General features: G+C 45.0%; 1 protein-coding gene across 1 annotated transcript; it reads right to left on the bottom strand.

Moving 5' to 3' along the window:
- Positions 1–55: 55 nt before the first annotated feature.
- Positions 56–23,886, bottom strand: esyt3.L (extended synaptotagmin protein 3 L homeolog). The gene is made up of 23 exons (XM_018235596.2): positions 23,235–23,886; positions 17,025–17,066; positions 13,934–14,068; positions 13,451–13,527; positions 10,548–10,617; positions 10,276–10,365; positions 10,044–10,099; positions 7,356–7,476; positions 6,968–7,144; positions 6,556–6,638; positions 6,350–6,398; positions 6,046–6,135; positions 5,756–5,818; positions 5,470–5,538; positions 4,792–4,854; positions 4,415–4,501; positions 4,171–4,320; positions 3,299–3,723; positions 2,078–2,167; positions 1,799–1,930; positions 1,541–1,646; positions 679–728; positions 56–577 (listed from the first exon to the last, which is right to left on the bottom strand). The coding sequence occupies exons 1-23, from the start codon at positions 23,811–23,813 to the stop codon at positions 541–543; spliced, it is 2,841 nt and encodes a 946-aa protein (XP_018091085.1). The 5' UTR covers positions 23,814–23,886; the 3' UTR covers positions 56–540.
- Positions 23,887–25,719: the final 1,833 nt, after the last annotated feature.

Here is a 25,719-nt window from a genome sequence, read left to right as displayed (position 1 = left end):
TTTGTGCACTTCCGCTCTGGGTTGGTAGATCAGTGGCATTAACAGAGGCACTCAATATATTAAATAGAGTTTTATTTAAAAATAAATATCTGAGCATTTGGGGCCAGAAAGGGAAATTAAAAGAACTTCAGTCAAACAGATTCCTTTATATACATGGTGTCAATTTTCTTGTTTCTGCAATAAATAATAATCACCATCAAATCATGTGCCCCCCCCACTAATAAATAGAGACTTCAGGTTAAAGGGAAAGTTTTTTTTTTTTGTCCCTGAGACATAAATCAGGGGCAGAGCAAGTACAGTCCATAGTGCATCATCGTCCCCCCCCCCCACACATAAATATATACAGGAATGTATATATACACTTTAGATGCAGAAAAAAACCAATTAGCGCGCCCCAACCAGAGCTGGAAACACAAACAATGGAGACTGTTACATTTAAAAGCTTTTGTAAGAGGAAACTAATTACAAATATACATCTGTACATGGCCACTAGGGTGCGTCGGTCCCTGAGCTGCAACTTCTGCTCCCAGCACAGAACACTCATGAGTTGGGGTGGCCGGTGGGTGTCAGTTCAAACCTACAGGGAGAAGAGAGTGAAGTGTGAGCCTTATAGGCTAGGGACACATTACACTGCATCTCAATCGCAAACCATTAAAAAGCCAAGAAAAATATATTTACCGTTTGGTGAAACCCTTGACCAGATCATCACATGACAAATCCACCAGTGCCTGAGGGGGGAAAAAGAAGAGGGGGCAATATTCAGCAAGGCACCACACAGAGGGGTACTGTAGCGCCTGCTCACTCCCATGCTGGGAAAAGATACCCCAGATATGGTGCCAGCAGATTGGCGACCCAGTATGGACTGGGTAGGAGCCCAGGGGGTAATGTCCTTCTGGGTAACTAACTGTAACATAAGTAGCAATAACCTGGGCAGAGAAGTCTTCAGTGGGAATCCTGTAAGCCAGATACACCCAAATATAACTTGTATAATAGTGAGCATAGCTGCAGTACCAACTCCTACCTGCAGATGTTGTACGACTTCCATTTCATTCTCCCACAGCACATGCAAGAATTACATTACAATAAAATCTACATTCATCATGAATTGGCTGATTGCTGGTTGTCACTATGCCAAGCAACCTCTTTCTCAGAAAAAAAAAAGAAGCATATCCGTAAATAAGGCTGCCGATAGTCTCACCCTACATGCATAGTGGGGTGTTTCTCATGGGCAGTTAACACAGTGAGGCTCATTTATAAACACTGGGCAAATTTGCACCTGGGCAGTTAGCCATGGCAACCAATCAGATGATTGCTTTAACTGTTCAATCTGCAGCTAGCTGAAAAAAAAGCTAATCACTAATTGATTGCTATGGGTTAGTGCCGAGGTGCAAATTTGCCCAGTGTTTATAAATGAGCCCCAGTAAATTCAGCATTACAGGCAAAAGCCACAGATCACTGTGAGAAGATTCCTAAAATAAAGGCTCTCAATAAGAAATGAATCTATCCTGACCCATTTGCCTCAGGCACACTAATCACTCACCTTCCCCAATTCCTTTCTTTCGTGGGACCCAAAGCCCCTGTTGTTTTTCACAGCAATGTCCAGCATTCGCTTCTTGGCATCCTCCAGCGACACCAGAAACTCAAATCTGCCGAAGGACCAATGAGAGAGATGTGTTTGGGTCAATTAAAATGAAACAGAACAGGGGATGCATTAAATGTATCCGTCATATTGCATCATACTCCCCTGTGGGCAGTGCAGGAAAGGACTTATCTATGGCTGGGGCTGCGCCCTCCTCACCTCTCATTATACTGAGGGTTCAGAGTCTTCCTCTTCACGGATGTCTTCTTCCGGCTGGACCACTTCCGGTCAGGCAGCAGATAGATCCGGACGTATGGGTCGGCCCCATTGCTTGAGCACTGGATCAGGTTCCTGTAGGGGCAGAGAGGCACCTGGGGGTCAGGCAAGTGGCCTACAGGGACCCACTGCTTCTGCTTATCATTACAATATTTCTGCTTTCCCCTAGTGCCATCCCACCTGAACAAGCCTGACCCTTCCCATATCAAGTGGCACACTTACCAGCAACTGTTAATAAGGACAACAAGGCAGCGCCGCAAGGAAGCGTAACGCACAGAGACTTCAACCTCTCCCGACATCTCACTGGGCCACCTGAAAAACAGAGACTGTAACCAGCGGCACATACCCTCATGGACCCACCTGGCATAAAGGCTGTGCCAAAACTCACTGGGTCCTCAGAGCCTAATGCTTAGGATTAATTAAACATAAAGGCAGTGTTTCCAATGAGATGATGCTTGGCATAGTGCTCTCTCCTCTGGAATTAAGCGAGTAATATCTCAGCTGACAGGAGTACGAGAGTTTCTTCCCTTCAACTGTCAGTGCAGCTCTAACATTCCAGATGGGCAGAGAGAACAGTATTTCAGAGTGTAGTCCCACAGGAGATACTGCCCACACAATTTAATTAACCACGGGCCTCTTACACAGCTGCTAAGCCACAAGCCTGATATTGGAAGTATAAAACTGCTTATCTCCATGAACACTTAAAAATAGAAACTTAAGAATGAGCTGCAAAGTGAGCCAGTTCACTTTAATTATATATGAGACTTTACTTCCCCTTTAAAGGGGGGTGTTCACCTTTAAATAACTAGTTGTTTTCACATAGATCACCAGAAATAACGACTTTTTCCAATTACTCATTTTTTATGTGTCACTAATTGTTTCCAATATTGAAGTGTCATTTTTCACCTTCTAAAGCAGCGGAAACTGTTCTAAATAGATACATTTCTCTGGATCAATTAGCAGTTAGGCAGATTAAAAAAACTAAAAGGTTGAACTTGATGGACGTGTGTCTTTTTTCAACCTTACTTACTATGTTAAATTTAGTTGATACATTTCTTATCTTTGTCCCTGCTGAGCAGAATCTCTGGGTTTCATTAAAGGCAGCTGTTAGAATTGACACAATAGTTGCTAATACTCCAGAGATGCTGCTGAGAAATGTATCAACTAAATGTTGCAGAATTGTAACAGTTCAGAATCTGCACCTGAATTACTGAGCTGCCAGACTCAAACACCAGAGACACAAACATTCAACTTTAAACTTAGATTTTGGAAAAACAGTAAAAAATAAATAATGGAAAGTAATTGAAAAAAATCTTTATAACTGGAGAACAATCTGAAAACAACTGAACTGAAAAAAGTGTTTGGAAGGTGAACAACCCCTTTAAGGAACAGTCTCCTCCACCACTTTTGGTCCCTTTTATAAATAATGTATGTGAGCCTCACCGATTCTCGTCGTTCGGGTCATACACAGAGGAGGCAACAGAGTTGAGGGAGATGAGACTGGGTGCGATTCTTTGCAAGGGCTTTAGCCTGGGAGTGTGGGGTTCTGGGATGGTTCTGGTGCTATCAGAGTTCTGGCTCGGAGCTGGGTTTGAGTTGGAGCTGGAGGTGTTAGTTTGCTGGGTGGTGTTAGTTTGCTGGGTGGTGTTAGTTTGCTGGGTGGTGTTAGCTTGCTGGGTGGTGGTACTGGTGCTCTCCTTGCGTTCTTTGGATTTTTGCACAGTCTGGTTCTGTTGGGTCTTCTGGACCTGGTGGGACTTCCCATGGGGTTTCTGGTGCTGGTCCCGCTTAATGGAAACAGGACCTTGTTTGAGGGAGTTGATTCCAGTGTAAATATTTTCTGGTTCTGGAGCCTCTATGTGTAGAACCTGGGGCAGTAATGAAAGAATCAGTGACCTGCAGTCAACTCTATGACACTGTCCCTTTAAGCACACTAGGTGGCAACATTGTTCAGTGACACCCACTAACATGGCAGGCCACCGGCACACTGTAACACCCCCATGGTTATGGGCCATTCCACCATCACATAGGGGTATATTTATCATGCTGTGTAAAAAGTAGAGTAAAACAATATTGGTGATGTAGCTCATAGTAACCAATCAGATCTTTATTTTTATTTTCTAACTGTTGAAATCAAATTGCTGATTGGTTTCTCTGGGCAACATTGATGGTAATGCTTCATCCCACTGTCTTCTAACACAACATGAGTGTAACACACACACAATCACACTTACACCACTACACACACACTCAGTGGTGCGCACACACAGTCACAGTTACCCCACCAACACAATCACACAAGAGCAAGTTCTCACTCTCAGGACGATTTTCATCTTGATGGTGCTGTTGGGTCCAGAGTTTGAAAGTGGGAATCTCTGATCCACTGTCAGTTCCTCGTTGCTGAGCAGCCGGTGCATGGGCAGGTCCAACATCCCCAGGGCACATGGTCTGTCATTGTCCTTCACCTGCCACAACAGGGAATGTTAGTGAATCTCCAGTATATAGAGACACAAGGTATATTTGCCTTAAATTAGCTGGAAGATTCGGCAGATACTGTACCTCAAGGTGGAGATGTTGCATGTGCACGTCCTGTATAAAGAAAGCAAACGCCTGACCCCAAACTGGCTCCATGCTCCCTATACATGTCTGCAGGGAAAGGGGCAACAAGAAATCAGATTTTCATTTGTCACATGACACCCCATTTGGCTGAATGATTCCCAAACCTCTAACTGGGCAAACTACCCATAAGCCTCTGCTTTCATTACATGTAATTACAATATGTGACGTACGTTACACAAGTCCCGCCCCTTCCTGTGCCCTATACATTATATAAGGACCAACCCTTCCTGCATGCTATATACTACACAAGGACCAACCCTTCCTACACACTACATATCACACATACAGATCTCTGGGTCACTTGGTGCAGGTCTCACCTTGCTTTTGACGCTTTTGTTGCCCACAGACATCAGGACATAGCTGTTGGGGTCCTTATCAGTCTGTATAGAGAGATAGGAGAGAGTCAGGGAACTCAGGGTTCCAGTGAACATCGCCACCCTTCTCAATAAGGATCTACCCCAGAATAGAAATGTCTGGGTCTATATCACTGGACTGGATCCCCACCCATTGCCAATGTCATAAAAGACCATTTCAGTACAATGAAATCTTCTTGACCCCACTTTAAGTCAGTGCAACAATAGACAAACTATGACTGCTTTGCTCAGTAAGTATCAGATTGGTTGTCACCGACACTTATTATTATTGCAGTAACATAAGGGCCTCCTTCTGCTGCCTTATCATATCCCATGATATCCCAGTTTCTCACTGCCCACCTTGGACCCCTAAGGGTAAAATGAAAGGGCCACGGAGGCCAATATAGAAATGTTTCTGATACACGTTTGGGCACATGGACTATGAAGGTCCTGAGAGATGGGGGGCAGCTTGTGACTGTTTATAGACAGGACATTACTTGTGTTGTTTATGTTGCACACACTCAGGGAGCAGGAATTTGTCTGTGCCCCCTGTAGTATTAAAAGCCACTCCCTGTACCACACAAGATGCTTTTGCTCCAATCACATAGATGCCACAAAACTGCCACCTAGTAATACTCTTACTTTGGTGTAAGTCGGGTGTCTCTGCTTCCTCGCTGTGTACTCACTGCTTGAATACTCAAAGTGGTTTCTCTGGGGTTCAAGGAAACAGAGGGGTTAAATACATAGTAGGAGGATTCCTTCTTAAAATACAAAGCACGTGGCTGTTTAGATGGGGGGGTTGCTTCATAGTGCCAAAGAAGTGGGCAGTCCCCCTCTAGCCAATGTAAACTACAACTCCCAGCATCCTCTACCTCGTAAGACCAGTGGGTTAATATCCCTAATGCTGTTAACTGTAACAAATACTCACAGGCAATGCACTGGCGCTGTCCAGATACACAATAACCATAGCTGTGGCTATTCCGCCTTTGGCCTAGAATAGAGAGGTTCAGTTCAGCAACAAGCACTTACCTGGGTAAGAGCTCAGTGCGAGGAACAAAAAGAAAAGAAAAAGGCAGACATCACCCCAGGGGCAAAAGAGGGGTGAAACCTTAAGGGAGGGGTAAGAAAGAAAAGATGGACAGACCAAGGTTTATATTAGAAGCCACAGATGGACAGACAGACACATGTAAGTAGACAATACCAGGGGATGGGCCCAACCTCAGACAGTTTTTCCGACTTGGCCAGAAGAGAAAGCCACTCGAGTCTCAGATGCACCGACCCGCTGGGCACATTACTCAGGGGAAACCACTGGGCAGAGGGAAGAGAAGAGAGAGGGTTACGTTGTAACAGAAGGGAATATTCACTTTTTTGTCTTAGCAACCAAACTAAACCCTTGGGCTTAGTTTATAGGATGCAGAATGCAGTAGAAGTAGAGGGATCCTCCAATAGTGACTGGCCACCAACTTATCCCCACTGTTTCACTTTCCCAAACCGATCAGGTTCCACAGCTCAGATGACTTACCTCATCCACCACCCTGTCCTTCATGACTCCCTCCAGACCAATGACCAAGCTGTAAGAAAGGGAATGGGAATGTTAGATACACCATCCACAGTGTACAGGGGAAGAACCAACCTTGTCCCTCCCATTAACTCTCAACTTGCTTTGAACCCTCCGCCAAGCAAGCTCCCCCTCCCATAAACCCCCATAATCCTGGAAGTTCAACTTACCTGCCCAAAAAGTCATCTTTGTCTGGGTCTTCATCATACAGGTCCACCTCGAGGTCCTGCCCGGGCACTTCATGCACCACAAACTGCCAGAGAGAAAAGGAAACCCATCAAAATCCAGTTCAAAAAGAAGTTTTCTGTGTGCAGGTGGTGGCAATATTATGTTATAGTCAATGGTATATATCAGTCCAATGGCAACACAGCGGTAATGCAAGAGAAGACGCTATCAAAGCCACCCATCTGCTCCAGTATCATTAAAATGTAGCATCTCCCAGACACCAACCTCATATTATTTATCTGCAAATGCTCTACTTCCCCTTTAAATTAATTTTGATCAGAACGGTCTCTTTACTGAAATGATAATGATTGACTCTTGGGGACATACTGTCCAATCAGGCTGGGCTGTGGCACTGACCTCATACAGTTCCCCCCATTTTGGGTTGAGATTCTCTTTGATGGTTTTGCTCTTGAAGGTCTGGTTGCCGATGCGCAGGATGGCGTAGGGGTCCGACTTGCCCTTAATGATTCCCTTCAGGTAATTATCTTTTGGGATCAGGTTTTCCGCTTCGATGAGATAAAGTCGCAATACTCCCTGCAACACCCAAGACAATCAATTAGCTTGCCACATTGGATCCTGGCGCAGGGGTGCTACTTGGCTTAGAAACTTTCTGATTGGTTTCTTATTTGGGACCACTGGGCCCTCATGGGAAGTACCTAGGGTTGTGTGGGTTTACTGGGGAGGAGTAAGTATCAGTGACCTCCTTCTGCCCCTCCTTGAGTGTGAGGTACTTGGTGGCACTTACGTGGGGCAGCGGAAATCGCAGTTGGGCCGTCTGTACTTGGCTACTCAGTGGGATGGTGAATCTGTTGGGCAGAACCAAGTGGGAGGCGATCATGTCGACAATCATAGAGTCCGAAAAGTCACTGAAAGGAAAATAACAGGAACATATTCATAACCTGTATAAAAAGAACAGAGGCGCCAAAAGAATAAAAAGGATATAAACGAGTTTAAAAACCAAAACTTGGTAATCAGAGGAGGCAGTAGTGGATTTACCTCCTCCAAGCAGACACAAAACGACTGTAATTAAGCAGTCAAAATTTATTAACGAACTCCAATCAGTACAACGTTTTTGTCAATTACAGGCGTTTTGTGTCTGCTTGGAGGAGGTAAGTCCACTACTGCCTCCTCTGATTACCAAGTTTTGGTTTTTAAACTCGTTTATATCCTTTTATTCTTTTGGCGCCTCTGTTCTTTTTAAACAATACTAAGTCCACCCTGGGTGGAGGGTTGATACCCTTTTTCTATCTACAGAGAGCGACTTCTTAATCCTGAGTGGGGTCAGGACAATCTCCCCACCTGCCTTTACAGTGGAAGCCTATTGGTAACCCTGGTTTGTGAGTATATGTTATCTACTCTTATTTCATTATCCCTTACCAATACATATTACACTATTGGGGCTCTTGGTGTTCCTTTTGTTTATATTCATAACCTGGAAAGGGGGAGGACCTTACTAGAAATGGGGATGGGACTTAAATATGCTGATGTATTTGCCAGGAACACTGGGCAGTAGCACAGTAGTAACCCGGCTCCAGGTAGAGACATGACTAGCAAGTTGCAGCTGGATCCCCCCAAGTCCCCATTATAATAAGAATAATATATTTATGTCTGATCCATATGGATTTCCACAAATAATGGAGCCAAACAGGGATTTCCAGTCTGTGTCAGTGGCTGTCAGGGGATGCTGAGAATTGTAGTACAACGATGTGTATATATACAGCAACAGACTCAGCATAGTGAGTCACATAATATGGTTGAATAAAGTTGAAGCTAATGATAGAGCAAAAAGAAGGGGGTCCCTGTCCTAAAGAGCTTACATTCTATACACTTTGTGAGTAGAAGCACTGTCAGAGAGTCAAAGTGACAGACAAGTGACTCTCATATAGATTCCACAGCCTGAATGCAACATGGCAGCTTCAAATTCCGGCAGCCTGCCCTCAAGCTGCTTATTGATAATATCTTTATTAAATTCCAGTTGAATGCCAGGGGTTACATGGTGACACCGCAGGGCAGACAATCACCACACCCCCTTTATGTGCCAGATCTCAAGTTTAAAGGGCACATTAAGCACATTTGTCTTTCTGGATTCTGTCCCTTCTATTGTATCCTCCAGCCCATTGTTACTTCACTTCCTCTGTATTCTAGCAACCTGGCAATGCAGAACTTGGGCAGACAGGTGAGACAGACAGAGCCTCACCTACAGAACCTGAACACTTCACAATCTCAGGAATGTGCTGGCTCACAGTGGATGGTGGTGGTATAAACAAAACACTGTAAAGGCCCCACAATCCTCAGCAGGTTCATCTATGCTCCTAAACAGGCCTGGATTTTATACTTCCCTCCCAGAGCTGTCACCCAAATGAAACAGTCACCCTCTCCCTTCCCACAATGCCCCAGGTATCTGCACAATCTCCCTCCCCATCACAGCACAGACGGCTGTGTATTTCCACAGGGCGGAGCCAAATGTGCTTTATTGGCAGGAGGATCCCAGCAGAACCGGTTGCTCCAGTTATCTCACTCCCGCAGGCTTGCTACATTGTCTCTGTGTCAGACTGCATGAAATCAGCCTATTCCTCCCTGATACAGGCCCTGCCTTTTCTCTATTCATCTGCTTCATACAAATGCAAACTTATATACATGGAAGGGAGATGCCATACTGCTCGGTATTTATCAGAGGCAACAGCATTGTACTGAGCTGGCACCAGCTTGCTCTCAGGGATAACCCATGTAACAGGCTCCAACTCAGTCTGGCATTTACTTTATCTGCAGCACATTCATCCCACAATACTCAGCAAACCTCCTTGTACCTATGCCTGGTTGTCATGGCGGCAGCAAATGGACAAAGGGCAGAGATGATGGTACCTGCCCACAGGGAGCTTGGCACTTTGGCTCATGAGACCACAATTTCCCCAGCCAAGACACCAACAAAATGAACAGTTTCTCTAGAAACTGTGTGTATTCCTTTGGTGTTCACAGACAAGCAAGAAACATAAGTAAAATTCTGACACCCCCCCCCTCCCTCGGGGCAAAGAACAAACCTCTAAAAAATTTCCTCAGATACCCCCTGCAGGCAGTAAGGGGAGGAGAGACCCATTTATCCATCTTCTGGATCCCGTCCTTTAAAGCTTGGGCAAGTCCAACAGTGCCTAGATATTCAGCACATTCCAACTAAAAGGTAAATAACTTTGCTTGGCACCTTCCCACCTTGGGTGCCCTGAGACCAACCATATGAAGTCTGGGTGCATTTACCTCAGAAAAAAAGTTCAGTGCAATTTGCTCAACTTTGCACAACCTGGATGTGCAAAACCAAACCCTAATTACACACCTAAAACCCAACTCCACGCCTCTTGGATGCCCAGAGCTCAACTCGATGGATCTTGTATGTACAGGAGCAATATAAACAGCAAAGGACAGAGAATAATGAAGGATTTACCTGACTCCTGGAATTTCCAGTACATTTGTGAGTCCGGTCCAGTTGATATCCAGGTGCTGAAATACAGGGGCATAAATATCACATTCAAGAGACTCTCCCATGCTGTAGAGTCAGTTCAGCTCCATGTGGATATGGGATAGATTGCCTGCTAAGGATCATGGGATAGACTACCCAATGAGGATGATGGGATACACTGCATGCTAAGGATCATGGGATAGAGTGCTGTACTTACAGGTCTCTGGATGAAGAACATGGTGACTGCTCCAACAAAAGGCAGATCAGGCAGCAGTGGGGCAAGAATGACGCGCAGGGTCCCGTGCAGCTGAATAGGGAGAATAAATATTAGTCAATACTTACTCAGTGGGCCACAGTGTGTTAAACAGCTTTTACCACCTGCCTGGGGGTAATGATATCATAGTGAGGGGCACAGAAAGCTGCAATGTAAACATGTCAGAGCTACTTTAAGAAGCCCATAATGGAGAGTACTCCGTTTTACTTGCCCACCTGGACCCCCTTCACTCCGGCCTTGCACATCTTCTTCACTTCCACGTTGATCTCACAGTCTCCATTGTAACTGCAGAGAGACAGACAGGACAATTCTCTTATAACAGCTTGTTCTGTAGTCTGGCCCTACAGTGCACCAACAAAGAAGCCTAAATACAGAAGTGATTGTTCTTCGGCACATTGCGTTTTCATGGTGCATAAATATCATAAGCCTCTTCCAAGCCAAACAATCCAGTTGAGCCTTATGCAGAGAAGATGCACAGGGAAGATGCACACCCACACATACACCGGCAAATGCCTTAAACTTATTTATTGCAGCAGAAATGTGGCACAAGCTTTCAGGGAACAACCCCTTCGTCAGGACCCTAAACACAGAACATGCAGCCAGGTCTGGACTGGGAATCAAAATAAACCCTGACATTACAAGTACTGAGAGGCCCAATCAGCTCCCCACCAGCCCACTAAATAGTGACTTTGTATGGCATCTTATGGCAGCCACTCTGGCATTTGGCAGAACCCACAGATTTCCAGTCCGAGCCTGCATTCAGCTAAAGAAAACTCACCCCAAGCTTTCCCAAGTCTAGATCTGCTGGTGGGGGCACTATTGTGGTTAGCAGACAGCACCATTAGCGGGGGGGTACTGTTAACGGATAACTGGAGTACCATAATACCATAACTATAAAAGGAAGAGTTAGTACGAAAGTAGCAAGATAATTACTTTATGGAGTTTCCATGGCTTGGGGCAATTAACATCATAAATTAAAGGAGCGTATATATTTTCTCCTACAGAAATGGACCAACTCCCTGTTCTGCTGTTGGGGGGAGGAAGGGAGAGTTTAGCACAGACAGTAGCTGCCACCCTGCCCAGGTGCCTTCTGGGTACCAGGTGACAGTTCAGAGCAGTTTCCCATAAACAGGGAGTTTAGTGAATAATTGATGGAGATTGAGGGAGCGATTGTCTCACCAGCGCCAGCGGGTCACACCGACTCCAAGGGCCTCATTGTGTGTATGAATTATATGTTCCACCGCTGTAACACCACCCCCATGCATCATCTGTAACCCTTTATTCTCAGGCCTGCCACTTGGGGTTTAACGTGTGCATTATACAGATGTGCGCGTGCACACATGCCCAGACATCCCCCAAGACCCCCAGACACACCTAATAATGGAGGGCACAGTGTAGTTGCTATTGATGTTCTGGGGTAGATCCTGCTATTTTCAGATAATTTATGCCCCTGTGCCCCATGAATCAAACAGTGCAAACTGCGCTGGCCAAAAAATGATGCATTGTGGGTAATTAGGAGCAGAACACAGAAATATTGAGAAATAATGCTCAGCTTTGGCACCCAGGGAGAAGGTACCAGTGAGGGTAAAGTCCCCGTAGGGGCATAAAGCACCTGCTTCTTGGAATAACAAACACAAGATAGGGACACACCCAGAATATGTACAACCCTCCCAATCATACTGCTAGTAACTCCCTGCAGCCAGAAACACACTGAATTGGTCTCAGCCTAGAGGGGAAATTCAGGGAATGACAGGGATAAACTGGCTGGTTACTCTATTGCAGGAGTGTCCATACTTTACTAATGCAAGGTCTACTTTTAGTGATGCTGTCCAATTATGATCTATATCCATAAAAGCATTGTTAGTATTCTGTTCCATGTTAAGTATTACTTACAGTAAATATTGATTTATAATAGAATTTATATTGCTATAATACACAAAAGCCATGAATATCTTGTAAATTATATCCTTATAAACGGTGAGTTCTGATGTCATCAGTTATAAACGGTGAGTTCCATGACCTGTATAAAAACACTCGGCCTTCGGCCTCGTGTTTTTATATGGTCATGAAACTCCTCGGTAACTTATATTATCCTTATATTTTACAAGAGGGGGTACTTTATTCACTATATATTTAACAAACAACTATTCCTTATGTAACCTTAACATAATAAATATGTGAATGAAAAGCATGAAACAGGAGGGTGATTTAGACAAGCTGTTTGATGACAGTGTCTTGAGATCTACTGATCACCAGCTAAGGGTCTTCTGGTAGATCCCAATTTACCTTTTGGACACCCCCGCTTTATTGTTTTACCTATTCCGAATGTGTATAAACCAAGTCTCATTAATCCCTGGAAGCCTTCAGCTGTAAGACTAAAAATTGCACATCCCAGACCTCTAGCCCTGGCTTTGTACTGGGGACCCCAACTGCTATGCTGCACTGCACCAGTTTCTGGACTGTCTGGACTTCAACTCCTCAGTTCTGTGTCTGGACTTACATTACACGGCAGGGCACCCACATAAGGGGCAGTCAAACTCCTACTAGCCCTGGAATTATGGCTTTCCATTTTTCTCAAGGGTTTCATAGACCTCTTCCCATGACATCACAAATGTATTATCATCTGACCCACAATAAGCAAAGAGAAGCCTTGCATTAGGAATGAGGCAATTCAGGTGTCCTGAGATCTGTTTGGGCTTTGTTATGTGCCATAACTGGCCAAGATCACAAGTACAGACATCCAAGTCAATGGACTTAGTGCTCCTGACACTATGTCATTGGCCACTGCTGGCTGACTGTGGAGGGGTGAAGCCAAGAATGACAATACACACACAGACACAAATGCAGACCTGGGTGCCAATGTTGCTCCTGTTCCCTGTACTGACACAGCAGAAAGGTAAATAAACAGCGTTGAAGTTAATCCACTCCAGTGGGTTCATTGTTTGGGATCCAATTAGCTGCCCCAACCTGGAAACCACATGTACCTGTCTATTATCCAGAAACTAACCAGAATCATCTGCTGTTTGCCAGGAACTCTACAGAACTGGAACCAGAACCGACATCAAAATAAACCTTGAAGGCCCCATGCACAGGCATGATACCGGCACATTGTACCTACCTGATTTGCAGATCCAAGATCACCTCCCTTTTGTCCACATTTTTGGTGTAGGCCTTCACTCCATTAATCCTAGGGAACTGAAAGAAGGCACAAAAATCCTTTAATTAGATCTCAGAACTATCTAAATTTCATTTCCTCCATTGGCACCAGATACCCTGCCCTCCCATTAACATGCCATAAATATCCCAGAGGAACCAGCTAGACCTCATTCCTGGCTCTGTATCACAACCATCTTCCATGATAACTTTCTTGCACCCTCATTATACCCAGAAATACTAGCCATGAGACTACTAAGGAGCATGAAGGTGGAACAATTAACATTAGCCACAAAGCTACTGAGAAGAACAGTGGTGGATTAGCCATAACACACACACATGGAGGTGGCACAATAACCAGTCTGGCTTACGGTTGCTGCTAGTAGTAGACTTTTGGACTAGAGACCTCTTATTTAAGGTTCCATGAGGTGCCCGCACTTTGTGTTACCTTCTCTCCTAAGTGGACCTTGGTGAAGGTGAAGGCCTTCAGGTGGATGCTGGTTGACCGCACAAGAGGTTCTATCTTATCTTGGAACATTTTTTCCATGTACATCCCAATGTAGGGCCACATCTGTCCCACCACCTGATCAAGAGAAGGAGAGAATACGTCACCATGAGCCTGTCTGTGCCTCACCATCAGTCTGGGTATCCCAAAACCTAGTGCAATATCAACTAAACCAAAGAGCCAAGTATACAGCATTGCAGGGTGCCAAGTTGGTCTCCATAGCTTTTATAGAGCAAACATGACCAAGCTCTAGAGTTACCATCACAAACCAATTTGGATCCATGGGGCAGAGAGCAAGGGGGACATTGAGTCACCTGCTAAATACATAACTGCACTAAATATTGCTCTGAAGGATCATGGAACCCAAGAATCTATCCTGACGCCGTAAACTGTGTGCCAACAAAGCATTACAGTACCCCTCCAACAGTTTGATACATTGAGATGATCCTGCATGATTGGGACAAGAACAGGAACCAATTGGGTTATAGCCTGGCACCAATAAGGAAAAAAATAAATTAGACTCAGCTGAGAAACCTCCCTCTCCCCCCCAACAGCTGCCAATAAGGAGCCTCCACACAAGCAGGTCAGGTCAGTACCATCGGGCCCAAGCTTGGCCCTTGGAATGAGCGAGTAGGATGAACAGGTTCCATCATGTGATATAATTAGGGACTGTGAACCCTTCCCCATATTAAGCAAAGCATCACAGGTATCATGGCTCAGGGGGGAGTCCTTGGGGGGCAAATAAATTGTAGATCTAAGTTCTGTGCCCTATAACCCAATCTCTCTCTGCCCTTCTGTACAGCCCCTCCCATATACACCAGCGCTCATGGGCAGCTCACAGCAAACACTATTCTGTATGTGATCTGCCCATGGCAAGTATATACGGTCAGTCCCTATGTATACAGCCCTGCAGATATAGCTTTAAAGGAATTGTCTAGTGTAAAATTAAACACTGGGTAAATAGATAGGCTGTGCAAAATAAAACATGTTTCTAATATAGTTAGGCAAAAATGTAAGTATAAATGCTGGAGTGACTGGATATGTAACATAATAGCCATAACACTACTTCCTGCTTTTTAGCTCTCTCGTTTTTCGCTGATTGGTTACCAGGCAGTAACCAATCAGAGACTTGAGGGGAGCACATGGACCATAACTGTTGCTTTTGAATATGAGCTGAATGCTGAATTGCAAACTCACTGAACAGTTATGTCCCATGTGGCCCCCCTTCAAGTCGCTGACTAAAGCTGGCCATATACAATAAGATCCGCTCGATATGCCCATCAACGCAGGGCTATATTCCAAACGTTCGGCCCTAGGGCCGACCGATCAGATTACAACAAGGAGCAATGGGCTCCGATGGGTCGATCGCTTGAAAAATTAAACCTTCCTGATCAATATCATGGCCAGATATAGATCGGGAAGACCCGTCAGAAGCCCCCATACACAGGCAGATACTCTGCCGAATTGGTCTAAAGGACCCATTTCGGCAACTTTAATCTGCCCGTGTATGGCCACCAGTTAGAGAGCTGAAAAGCAGGAAGTAATGTTCTGTTATACATCCAGTCACTCCAGCCTTCATACATTACATTTTTGCCTGACTAACTATATTACAAACATCTTTTATTTTGCACAGCCTATTTACCCAATTTTTATAGTGAACTGTTCCTTTAATACAACTCCCAGCATGCTCTGAGGGCTGTACTGCTAGCAAAACATTAGAAGCTGCAGAACATGGGCCTGTCAAAAATTAGGAGACTGCTCCCACTCAGTCAGCTAACAAAGAAACTAAACTTGTATTAGGATAAAACCCGCTATCCGGCACTGATCCAAGTATCAAGGAGAATCGATTTTTGAAAATGCGGCTTTATTCAAAAACACAGTGCGAGGTACATGGCAGTGGGTATGTGCAGAAACTAACACGTTTCGTGCCCGACACGGTTTCGATACTTGGATCAGCGCCGGATAGCGGGTTTTATCCTAATACAAGTATACCGGACGGAAGTGGCCGGATCCCGCGAGAGCTGCGATCCACATGGAGAGACTGCACGGCTAATGGTGAGCTCCGCTATACTCATACATCCTCAATCTTTGTTTGTAAAGAAACTAAACTTGCCCAGACATCTCAGGTGAGTCAGTCAGATTTCAGCATTTGATAGGATAAAATAAAGATACATTGCAGCAGCAAATAAATAAATTGCAATTTCTACTTCAATTCAAGAATCTCTAAAGACAAACCAACAAAACAACAATGGAAATCCACTGAGAATTCTCCCCAATTACTCATTAGTTGGATTCTCTGTAAACTTCCTGCTCCTGCTAGTAAACTTCATCCAATATGCGGATCCATATAACAGTGGCCCAGAGTGAAGAAATACCCATCAGAGGGCCCAGATATATAGTTGGGGTCTTTGTCTGAATGGCAGTATAGGGGGAAATGTGAGGTAGCTGTTAATTGTGCCACAGGTACCCTTATCTGTAACCTTGTTATGAGCTAAGGGGACCCAGCCTAAAGGCAAGTTAGGGTGAGATTTGTGGTGAGTGCTTATTTGTGCACTGGGTACCCCTGGAACTATAGCAAGATGACTGTTACCCCAATGTTTTTATATATCTGTAACCTTATGAGCTAATGAGGTCCAGCCTGAAGGCCCGTTAGGGGGAGATTGGGGGGTGATTGCTTATTTGTGCCCTGGGTATCCATGGTACTATAGCAGAGTGATTGTGTTACCCCAATGTTTCTAAAGGTCAGTTAGGGGGTGATTTAGTCCAAGTGCCAGAATGTAATTCTTTTTTATATTTTGGCTGCCAGTACAAAGAGTTAGTGAGGGCAGTGGGATCAGGTTATGGGGTGTAAATTCCCTATAAGATGATCCTGTCCCTTCTCAAAACTAAATAGTAAACTAATAATAAGGAATTATGATTAATGGCCAGTTAATTGGCACAAAGCACTGACTGTATCTGCTCTATAATCTGTTTTAGGTCATTAGCAGGATGGACACTAATTAATGCCTCTCATTAGTACAGGGAGGATCCCCACCTTATTAAGCCACTCGACTCGCTCCACGTCTGGAAAATTCACCTGAAATGAGAAAACACAGAGAATGTTACTTCCCAAGTCTTAGTCCTTCAGTGAGTAATGCAGAGCCATGCTCGCTGCTTGCTCGGGGGTCACCTCGGCACCGCTCTCATGTTATACAAAAACTTGTGCCTGTACCTTTATTAGTAGCGGCATTTACGTAAGTGCAAAGTTGTGGGTAAATGAGCCTTCAGTTTCAGCATTTCAATAAATGGACCAGCACCACAGTTATGCATGAGTACCTTGGCACAGCTTCCCCAATAGCCCCAGTGTTTATTGCTGACCCTACATTGTTACCCTACAAAGTTTCATCTTGGGGAACTAACACAAAAGAACCCACAGACCGACCCAAACCCATGGAGGGGCAGTTAGAGGAACATATATTTTGAAAGAAAGCATTCCTCCTCTCCTTATAAAAACCCAAGATCCCCCCGGGGCTCTGCTTCCAAGTAAAGTGGAGTCATTCAGTTGCTGGGCAGTGACAGAGTCGCAGGGCCAGTTGGGCAAGTTTGCAGGCCCAGACATGAGTCGTAAGTCTATAATGTGTAATGAGCAAACAGTGACCCAAACAGAAATGCTCCTTAACATGTGTCACAAATATGTCTTACAAACACAGGAAGCAGTAATGCCCATGCACTAACACTGCCACAGGTGTATAGGAGCCACTATAGATATAGGAGTACCACAAATCCATGTGTCATCATCACCTCAGAACTGACCCCGGATCCCTTGCACCAACCATATAACTAGAGTCCCAGTCGTACATGGTAGGGAGGTCTAACTGTGAGTTTAGATCGGAAGAGTAAGAAGAACAGAATCCTGTGATTGGCTGCTGCTAGTCTTTGCCTTAGGATCAGTCTCATGTTTACAGATGAGGTGGTTGCACAACATCTGAGCTAAACGTAATTTCTCATTAGGATCAAACATATTTTAGCGTGCTTTGGGGTAATGGCCCAAGGCCTGTGTAACTTTTATACCATCACCAGACATGGCAGCTTCTGTTCCCGAGGGTGGGGTGGAGGGAATTCTCAGAAGATTCAATTTCAGGGTGCAGTTGATTCAACACTCCATGCGATTTAGCCAATCCCGCCAGACCATTAATCTCTCAATGTTTCCTCGCTGATGATGCGTATTAACAAATCCCCAAAGCACTCCCACAGTACCATGTCCAAACTGATACTCAAAACATGGATTACAAAACCATCCCGTCCCCCACAAATGACTGTCTGGGGGCAGGGGTACCCAGTCTTTTTACTCATGAGCCACATTCAAAGGTAAAAAAAAATTGGGGAGTGACAAAAGCATGAAAACATATTCCTGGAGGTGCTAAATAAGGTTGTGATTGGATATTTGGTAGCCCCTATTTGGACTGCAACCTACAGGAGGTTCTGTTTAGCAGTACACCTGGTTTTTATACAACCAAAACTTGCCTCTAAGCCAGGAATTCAAACATAAGCACCTGCTTTGAGGTCACTGAAATCAACATAAGAGGTTGATGAGCAACATGTTGCTCATGAGGCACTGGTTGGGGGTCACTGGTTTATGGCATCTTACAGCAACACGGCTGGCATTTGCCAGAACCGACAGATTGCCAGTCTGGGCCTGCTCTGTACCACTAACTGATACTCCTCCGTGTCCCTTCCTTTCCAGAGTGGCCCAGTTCAGTAACTTTAAGGACCTCTGCAACTATTTGGCAAAGTCTGAAATCAGAAATTGTCGGTCTGGATCCTTCCTGCTACTGAAGACTAAAACTCCCAACACCCCCTACAGACAAAGAGAAAATGCAACAGCTCCAGAATCCACAGGCTCCCAGTCAATTCCGTTATATAGTAATAATAATAATAATAATAATATAGACAGACATACACCATTACATAGCTACACACAGATATGTTACAGGGCAAGGTCAGGCCCGGACTGGCAATCTGTGGGTTCTGGCAAATGCCAGAGGGGCTGCTATAAGGTGCCATAGACAGTCACTATATTTTGGGCTGGTGGGAGGCTGTTTGGGCTACTGTGTGGCCTGTTTGGGCCTCTGTGTACATGAAATGCCAGGGCCTATTTTGAATCTCAGTCCAGGCCTGGGCAAGGTAGACTGTTCCACAGATTGTTTATACACAGAGCCAATGGCATGTGACACTGAGCGGGCAGTGGCCTTAGGACCACACAAGGGCAATATATTTTAGATCATTCCTGTCTGTATATATGTGGGAGCAGCCATACTAGTTGCCGAGTAGATGCCCTTTCTAAACCCTGCAATAGGGCAGTGTTAACAGGGGCAGGCAAGTTCAACAGAGCATACAGTCTATTTCAGAAGATGCTTCTACAAACATTATAATACCCTGTATAACCCTTAAACCCTTCAAAGGGCAATAAACCTTGTTTACAGCCTCATCCCCAGTGTTTCTATGGAAGCAGCAATCCCATGATGCACTGCGGTCCCTTTCTTTGTACATCTCTGCTTACTGAGCATGCAGAAGAGCCATAAAGCCAAGCAATTTGCCCCATTACCCTCTGCTAATAACTCATCTGCTTGGCCCATAAAGCTGCAGACTCACCCTCTCATACAAGTCTCTGTTAGTAATGCTGTGGGTTTAATTTAAGAGTGGGGTGAATTTGCCACTGCCTTAATGGGGCTCTAAGCCCCGGGGACATCTCACTTTTACCCTAAAACAAAACACAAACCTTAACCGTTTAATAGCGGACTCAATAGCTTCCTTGTGTCGGACTGGCCCACCGGGATACCAGGAAAACTCCCGGCGGGCCAAGATGTCAGTGGGCCCTCCTGCTGCTAAACATTTGGCCTATTTCACGGTCATTCCATATTTCTATGAGAATAAAGAGGCTAAATAGATGGAATAATAGATTATAGTATGTAAAGAAAAGAGAATAGGAGAATAAAGGTTGGGTGAGGAGAGGAAGAAAATAATAATTAGAGTGGGCTCCTGGTCTAAAGGTTTTTGGGTGAGCCCCTGGTCTAAGGGTTTTTGGTGGGCCCCTGGTGTTCCAGTCCGACACTGTTCCATTCCTTATTTCTTAGCTCAGTTGCCCTTTAATCCCATGGGCCATTTGTAACTTTCTGTAGCTGCTGTAGCAGTGGTATGGAGACTCAACATGCAGCATCCCATGCTTACAGTTAAAATAGACCCAAATAGACCATATGACACATGGGTTTAAATTACCACATGTAAAGCTCTTTCATTGTTTAAAGGGTCACAACCAGCAGTGCAGAAAGGGACAGAGAGTGACAGACAGAGAACTCAGTTATATTTTCTATCATTAGACAGCGTTCCCATTTAATGAGGGTGTTCACGTTAACTTTAAGTATGATGTAGAGAGTGATATTCTGAGACAATTTGCAATTGGTTTTCATTTCATTGTGGTTTTTTAGTTATTTATTTTTATCCAGCACCTCTCCAGTTTGCAATTTCAGCAATCCTGTTGCTAGGGTCCAGATTACCCTAGCAACCATGCATTGCGTTAAACGAGAGACTGGAATATGAATAGGAGAGGGCCTGAATAGAAAGATGAATAATAAAATTAGCAATAACAATACTTTTGTAGCCTTGAAGAGAATTTGTGTTTTACATTTGAAAGCTGGAAAGAGTCAGAAGAATAAGACAAATAATTTAAAAATTATATAAAATAAATAATAAAGACCAAATACAAAGTTGCTTTGAATGGGCCATTTCATAACATACTAAAAGTTAACAAAGATAAACCACCCCTTGAAAGACTGTGGCGTTAACAGTTAGTGGAATGTTGATGGGGTGCAGCACCAAGCAATGATGATTTGCAGCAGTGTGGTAAGTGGACTAGCACCCTGAGACGTGTCGCTTATTAGTAAATTCCGTCACGCTGAGTTCATGCACACAGCATTTCTCACATTTCTATGACGGAATGTATTGTTAGTCACACCCTGGGCTCATCCACACATTCATAATCCTAAAGGGAAACTAAACCAACCAGTGGCGTAACTATAGAGGAAGTAGATCCCGTAGTGGCGGAGGGGGGGGGGCAGGGACCTCAGGGTCTGTTTCCTCTATAGTGTTCAAATCCCCCTTACCCGCCATTTTTTTAATTGACGCTCTCACGCCTAAACAAGCACGTGGCAAGGGAGGGGGGTTGCACCCTCTTGTTACAGCCCTGAAACCAACATAGTCAATCAGACAACAGTCAATCAGTGGTGTAATAAATGAATGACCAATTCACAACTTTAATCAAAACACAGCAGTAGCCACAGGTCTAAGTACCCCAGGCTGGGGCATTTAATACTGCTCACACGGAATGCTTAGGCTCATAGGTGGCCATAGCGGTTATAAGCACATGAATGTTTCTACCCAATGAAACACATCATATATGTGCTCATTTGTACTGAATTAATTTTATGACACATTTTGAGCTCTGAAGAAGTGCCACTGTTTTGGGCACGAAACGCGTAGGCTTAACTGCACCACGATTGCCACTGTTTGTCACATTGTTTGCACCAATAAAAGCCACATTTGATGAAGATTCACCGTTCCCTATTATTTTCCGGCTGAGCGCCGGCATGGTATGAGCTCATCTTGTATCGTATCGTGACACATTTTGGTCCCTGTGATCCAGTAAAGTGCATATTGGATAAGGCAGGGCTGTAGATGGGAACTGTGTGAAAGAAGGCCCCAGCTGGGATCATTTCATTGGATAAAAATAAGATGTCACTGGAGAGATCAGAAGTACCCAATCAGGGGGGCAGGTTTCCCCTTAACTGTGGGTCAGAACCATAAAATAGCCACAAAATATTAGTTCTGTGACTCAAAGATTCCCTGGGAGGGATGGGATTCTCAGGCAAATTATACATTCCTTATATAAAGGGCAAGTTAGCCTTCCATCTCTACAATATTTCCCATATACTATGGGGCTTTATAAATATACGTAATACTGCCAGGCAGATATTCTGCTATTCAGTCATTATCATTGTTATTGGGGAACAGTAACACATTCACTGGCAGCTTGCTGATTGGCTGATATCTCCATTATGTGACAGCATGGGCAGTGTAGGCCCTGGGAGGGGGGGGGGTATTCTCTGTAGTTAGTAACCAAAATAAAAAAAGCTAGTTGAACAGACTATGTTTGCACCACTGTGGTGTATATAAATACACTGTATGTAGTCAGGGGAGCAGCCATACAAGCTTATTGGTGCAACAGGGCACAGGTTACACACAGCAGATACCAGATATGCTGCATAGAATACAATGTTCTACACACACAAGGCAACAAGCAGGTTCTGGGCACTGAATGTACAAAGTCACAGACTTAGGGAACATGGAGCCCATTCATCTGTTTGGCAAGCAGGGTCCCATGGGGGCAGATGGGGTACAGGAGGAAAGTGGGTCAATCAGTACTAAATTTTCACTACTCTTGTGACATAACATGGGGGATTTTGGGTCAGGAGACTCACTGGTTCAGTAGAGCTAAAACTACAGGATGGGGGATCAGACTCAAAACCTGTACCACCCCGACACAGTGTGGCGTTCCCTGGGCTTATGGGGTGAAGCTACACAATGAATCAGTCACTATGGGAGGGTCCAGCTGTTTAGAGGACACAGGATCAAGTCACTTTGGGGTGATGATGATTATGGGTACAAGGGTTTTTTGCTCATTAGCAGCAATATTGGCCAGAGGTAGCCACACTTTTTGTGCCAAAGCTACAATGCTGAGTGGTAGGAATATAGAGGGGCAGGGTATAGAGCAATACAGAGTACATACAGACATTCCTGGACTGGCAATCTTTGGGTTCTGGCAAATGGCAGAGGGGCTGCTGTAAGATTCCATTGAAAGTCACTTTTAGTGGGCTGGTGGGGGCATTTTGGGCCACTGTGTACTTGAAATGCCAGGGCCTATTTCAACTCCCAGTACAGACCTGGTTACAGACTGGCAGTGCCAGTGAAAAGTGACACAGAGGAGAGGGTTAATGAGTGTTGTAGTGTGTGCAGCTCATACAATGTTACACAGAGACAGGGGGCAGCCAAATGTTTATAAACAAATCGTTGGAAAGGTCCTGACACTGCTGCAAGTGTATAGTGGTACTGGGTATGAAGGTGTCAGGGTACAGGGGTACATAGAATAAAAGAGGTTACAGTTACAGTGGAATAGTAAGACTATACACTGGTAGCGAGTATGAGGACTCACCCAGGCCGGGAGTTGCTGGAGGTTCAGCCCGCGGGTCACCCCGAGCTTCTCATTCTCATGCATGTCCCAGGCCGCCCGGATTCGGGCCAATTTGAATTTCTTGTTCCGCTTCCAGAACATCCAGAGGAAAAGTCCAAAGAGGAGCCATGTGGGACTGAGCCCGAGCCTCCCGCACAGGTACACGGGGAACAGGTAGAGCACCGCCCGGAACAGCGGCCGCCCCAGCCCGTACAGCGCCTCTACCAGCAAGTCACCCGGCTTCAACTCAGTCGCTTTTGGGTCACTGGACTTTCCATCCATTTCCCCAACTTTAGGGTCACCGGGCTTTATGTCCGCCCCGTGGGGGTCGCCAGGGTTCTTCTCCGCTTTTGGCTCATCGGGCTTCTTATCAGTCACGTGCGGAACTTCTCCTGTGAAGCCCCCGGGATCTCCCTGTGCCATTCCCGGGCGTTTCGGGTCACGGGGTGTCGGTTCCCTCCGCTGCGGGTCTCCGGGTTTCGCTCTTTTGGGATTCGGACGAGAGGGTGTCGGTTCCCCCCGCGACAGGTGTTTGTCTTTGAGGAGCTGGAGACGCCGCATCTCCGCTCATTCCCGGGGCCCGTAGTTTCCAGGTGACTCCAGCTCCGCCCGGAACCGCCCGGACACGCCCCCCGCGGAGGGACGTCACGTGGGACTGACACTAGGGAATCCGAGCAGCTAATGTGCGGGACTTGGAAACAGGCAGGAATGGGGCCCCTGAACTTTACATATAGATTGGGGTGTCACTGTACCTCTGATAGAAAAGGGGCCCCTAGACTTTAGATATAGATTGGGGTGTCACTGTATCTCTGATAGAAAAGGGGCCCCTAGACTTTACATATAGATTGGGGTGTCACTGTACCTCTGATAGAAAAGGGGCCCCTGAACTTTAGATATAGGGGTCTGTTTACTAAAGTGCGTTAAAAATATTCACACAATATATAGACAGAATATGTTATCGCCAGTTTACTAACCTGCGGTAAATAAACATTTGCGAATTTTCTTTCACAAGAATAATTGTTCGCCAGTTATCGCATTCGCTGAAAATAACGCTACGTACACATTAATGGCCTGTTTACTAAACAGCAAAATGTTCTAAAGACAAAATTAACGCCAGAATATTCGCAAACTTTTACCGCCACCTATGTAGTGGCGTAAAAGTATTTTTTTCGCCAGAAAATTCTCAAGGGGCAGGAAATATCCCATAATACTGTTTTTTTTACCCATCATTCTTTGCTGACAGGAGAGAGAGATCTGTAGCTATTGCTGACAGGATGTTTTGGCTTCTGCTTCTATCTGCTGCAACAGCAGCAGTTTCAGCTCAGAGTCGTATTATTGGCAGCGGCATCACCAGAAACGTAACTAGAGGGGGGCGGGCCCTGGCGCAGGACGCGCCGGAACTGGCCGGGAATTAGCGGTGTGTGAACTGCCGGGGAGCCCTGAGGGGGTGCGGGCCCTGGCTCCCCCGGTAGTTCCGCCACTGGGCATCACAGTCCAAGGATTTGTCGGCCTCTACGTTTTTTTGGTTTTATTGTGATTGGCTACGTTAAACTGTGCATTTCTATGAAGCAAAGAGATTGACTGGTATGATTTCTTGTTCATATGATTCTACTGGCAGAAGGGTTTATATGATGCATACATGTTTAATTGGTGTTACTCTGGTAATGTTGTTGGATGGTATAATCATCAGTCAATAAAGTTTATGAGTTTTGAAGATGCATTTCTGACCATAAATGTCACAGTAAAAATTGACATAATAACCGCAATAAAACAAGACTATTTTATAGCATAAATATTCGCAAAGATTTAATTTTTCGCCAGAAAATTTGCAACTTGCTAAAATTACCGCTAATGTAAGCTGGTTTGTTAATGTAGTTACCGCAAGGGATCACAACGACTTCTGAGCACATCACTGTCTAGTAAACTTAGTCGCTGCGAATATTCTGGCGTAAAAATATTCTCAGCGATAACATGCGGAAACTTAAAGTCAGATTTACCGCACTTTAGTAAACGGACCCCATAGACTGGGGTGTCACTGTACCTCTGATAGAAAAGGGGCCCCTAGACTTTACATATAGATTGGGGTGTCACTGTACCTCTGATAAAAAAGGGGCCCCTAGACTTTAGATATAGATTGGGGTGTCACGGTACCTTAGGTAAAACGGGGTCCCTAGACTTTAGATATAAATTGGGATGTCTGTACCTCGGGTAGAATGGGGCCCCTAAAATTTATATAAAGATTGGGGTGTCACTGTGCCTGAGGCAGGTGTATGTGTATAAATATCAGAGTGACTGGTGCCCTAGGAATGTGCCTGTTATGGAAGCCATTGTTTTTTCACGTTCCTTCCATTAATCACCAGTGAACTGATCATGATGCACAGGGAAGGCTCATTAGAATATAATGGGGCACAAGTTGGGCTCTTTAAGCTGTGGTTCCTGTTTCAGCGCCTTATCGCCTTGCAACTTG

The sequence above is a fragment of the Xenopus laevis genome, chromosome 9_10L (genome assembly GCF_017654675.1).
Source record: "Xenopus laevis strain J_2021 chromosome 9_10L, Xenopus_laevis_v10.1, whole genome shotgun sequence".
In the NCBI taxonomy this organism is placed as follows: Eukaryota; Metazoa; Chordata; class Amphibia; order Anura; family Pipidae; genus Xenopus; species Xenopus laevis.
This window is presented reverse-complemented; position numbering and strand designations above follow the sequence as displayed.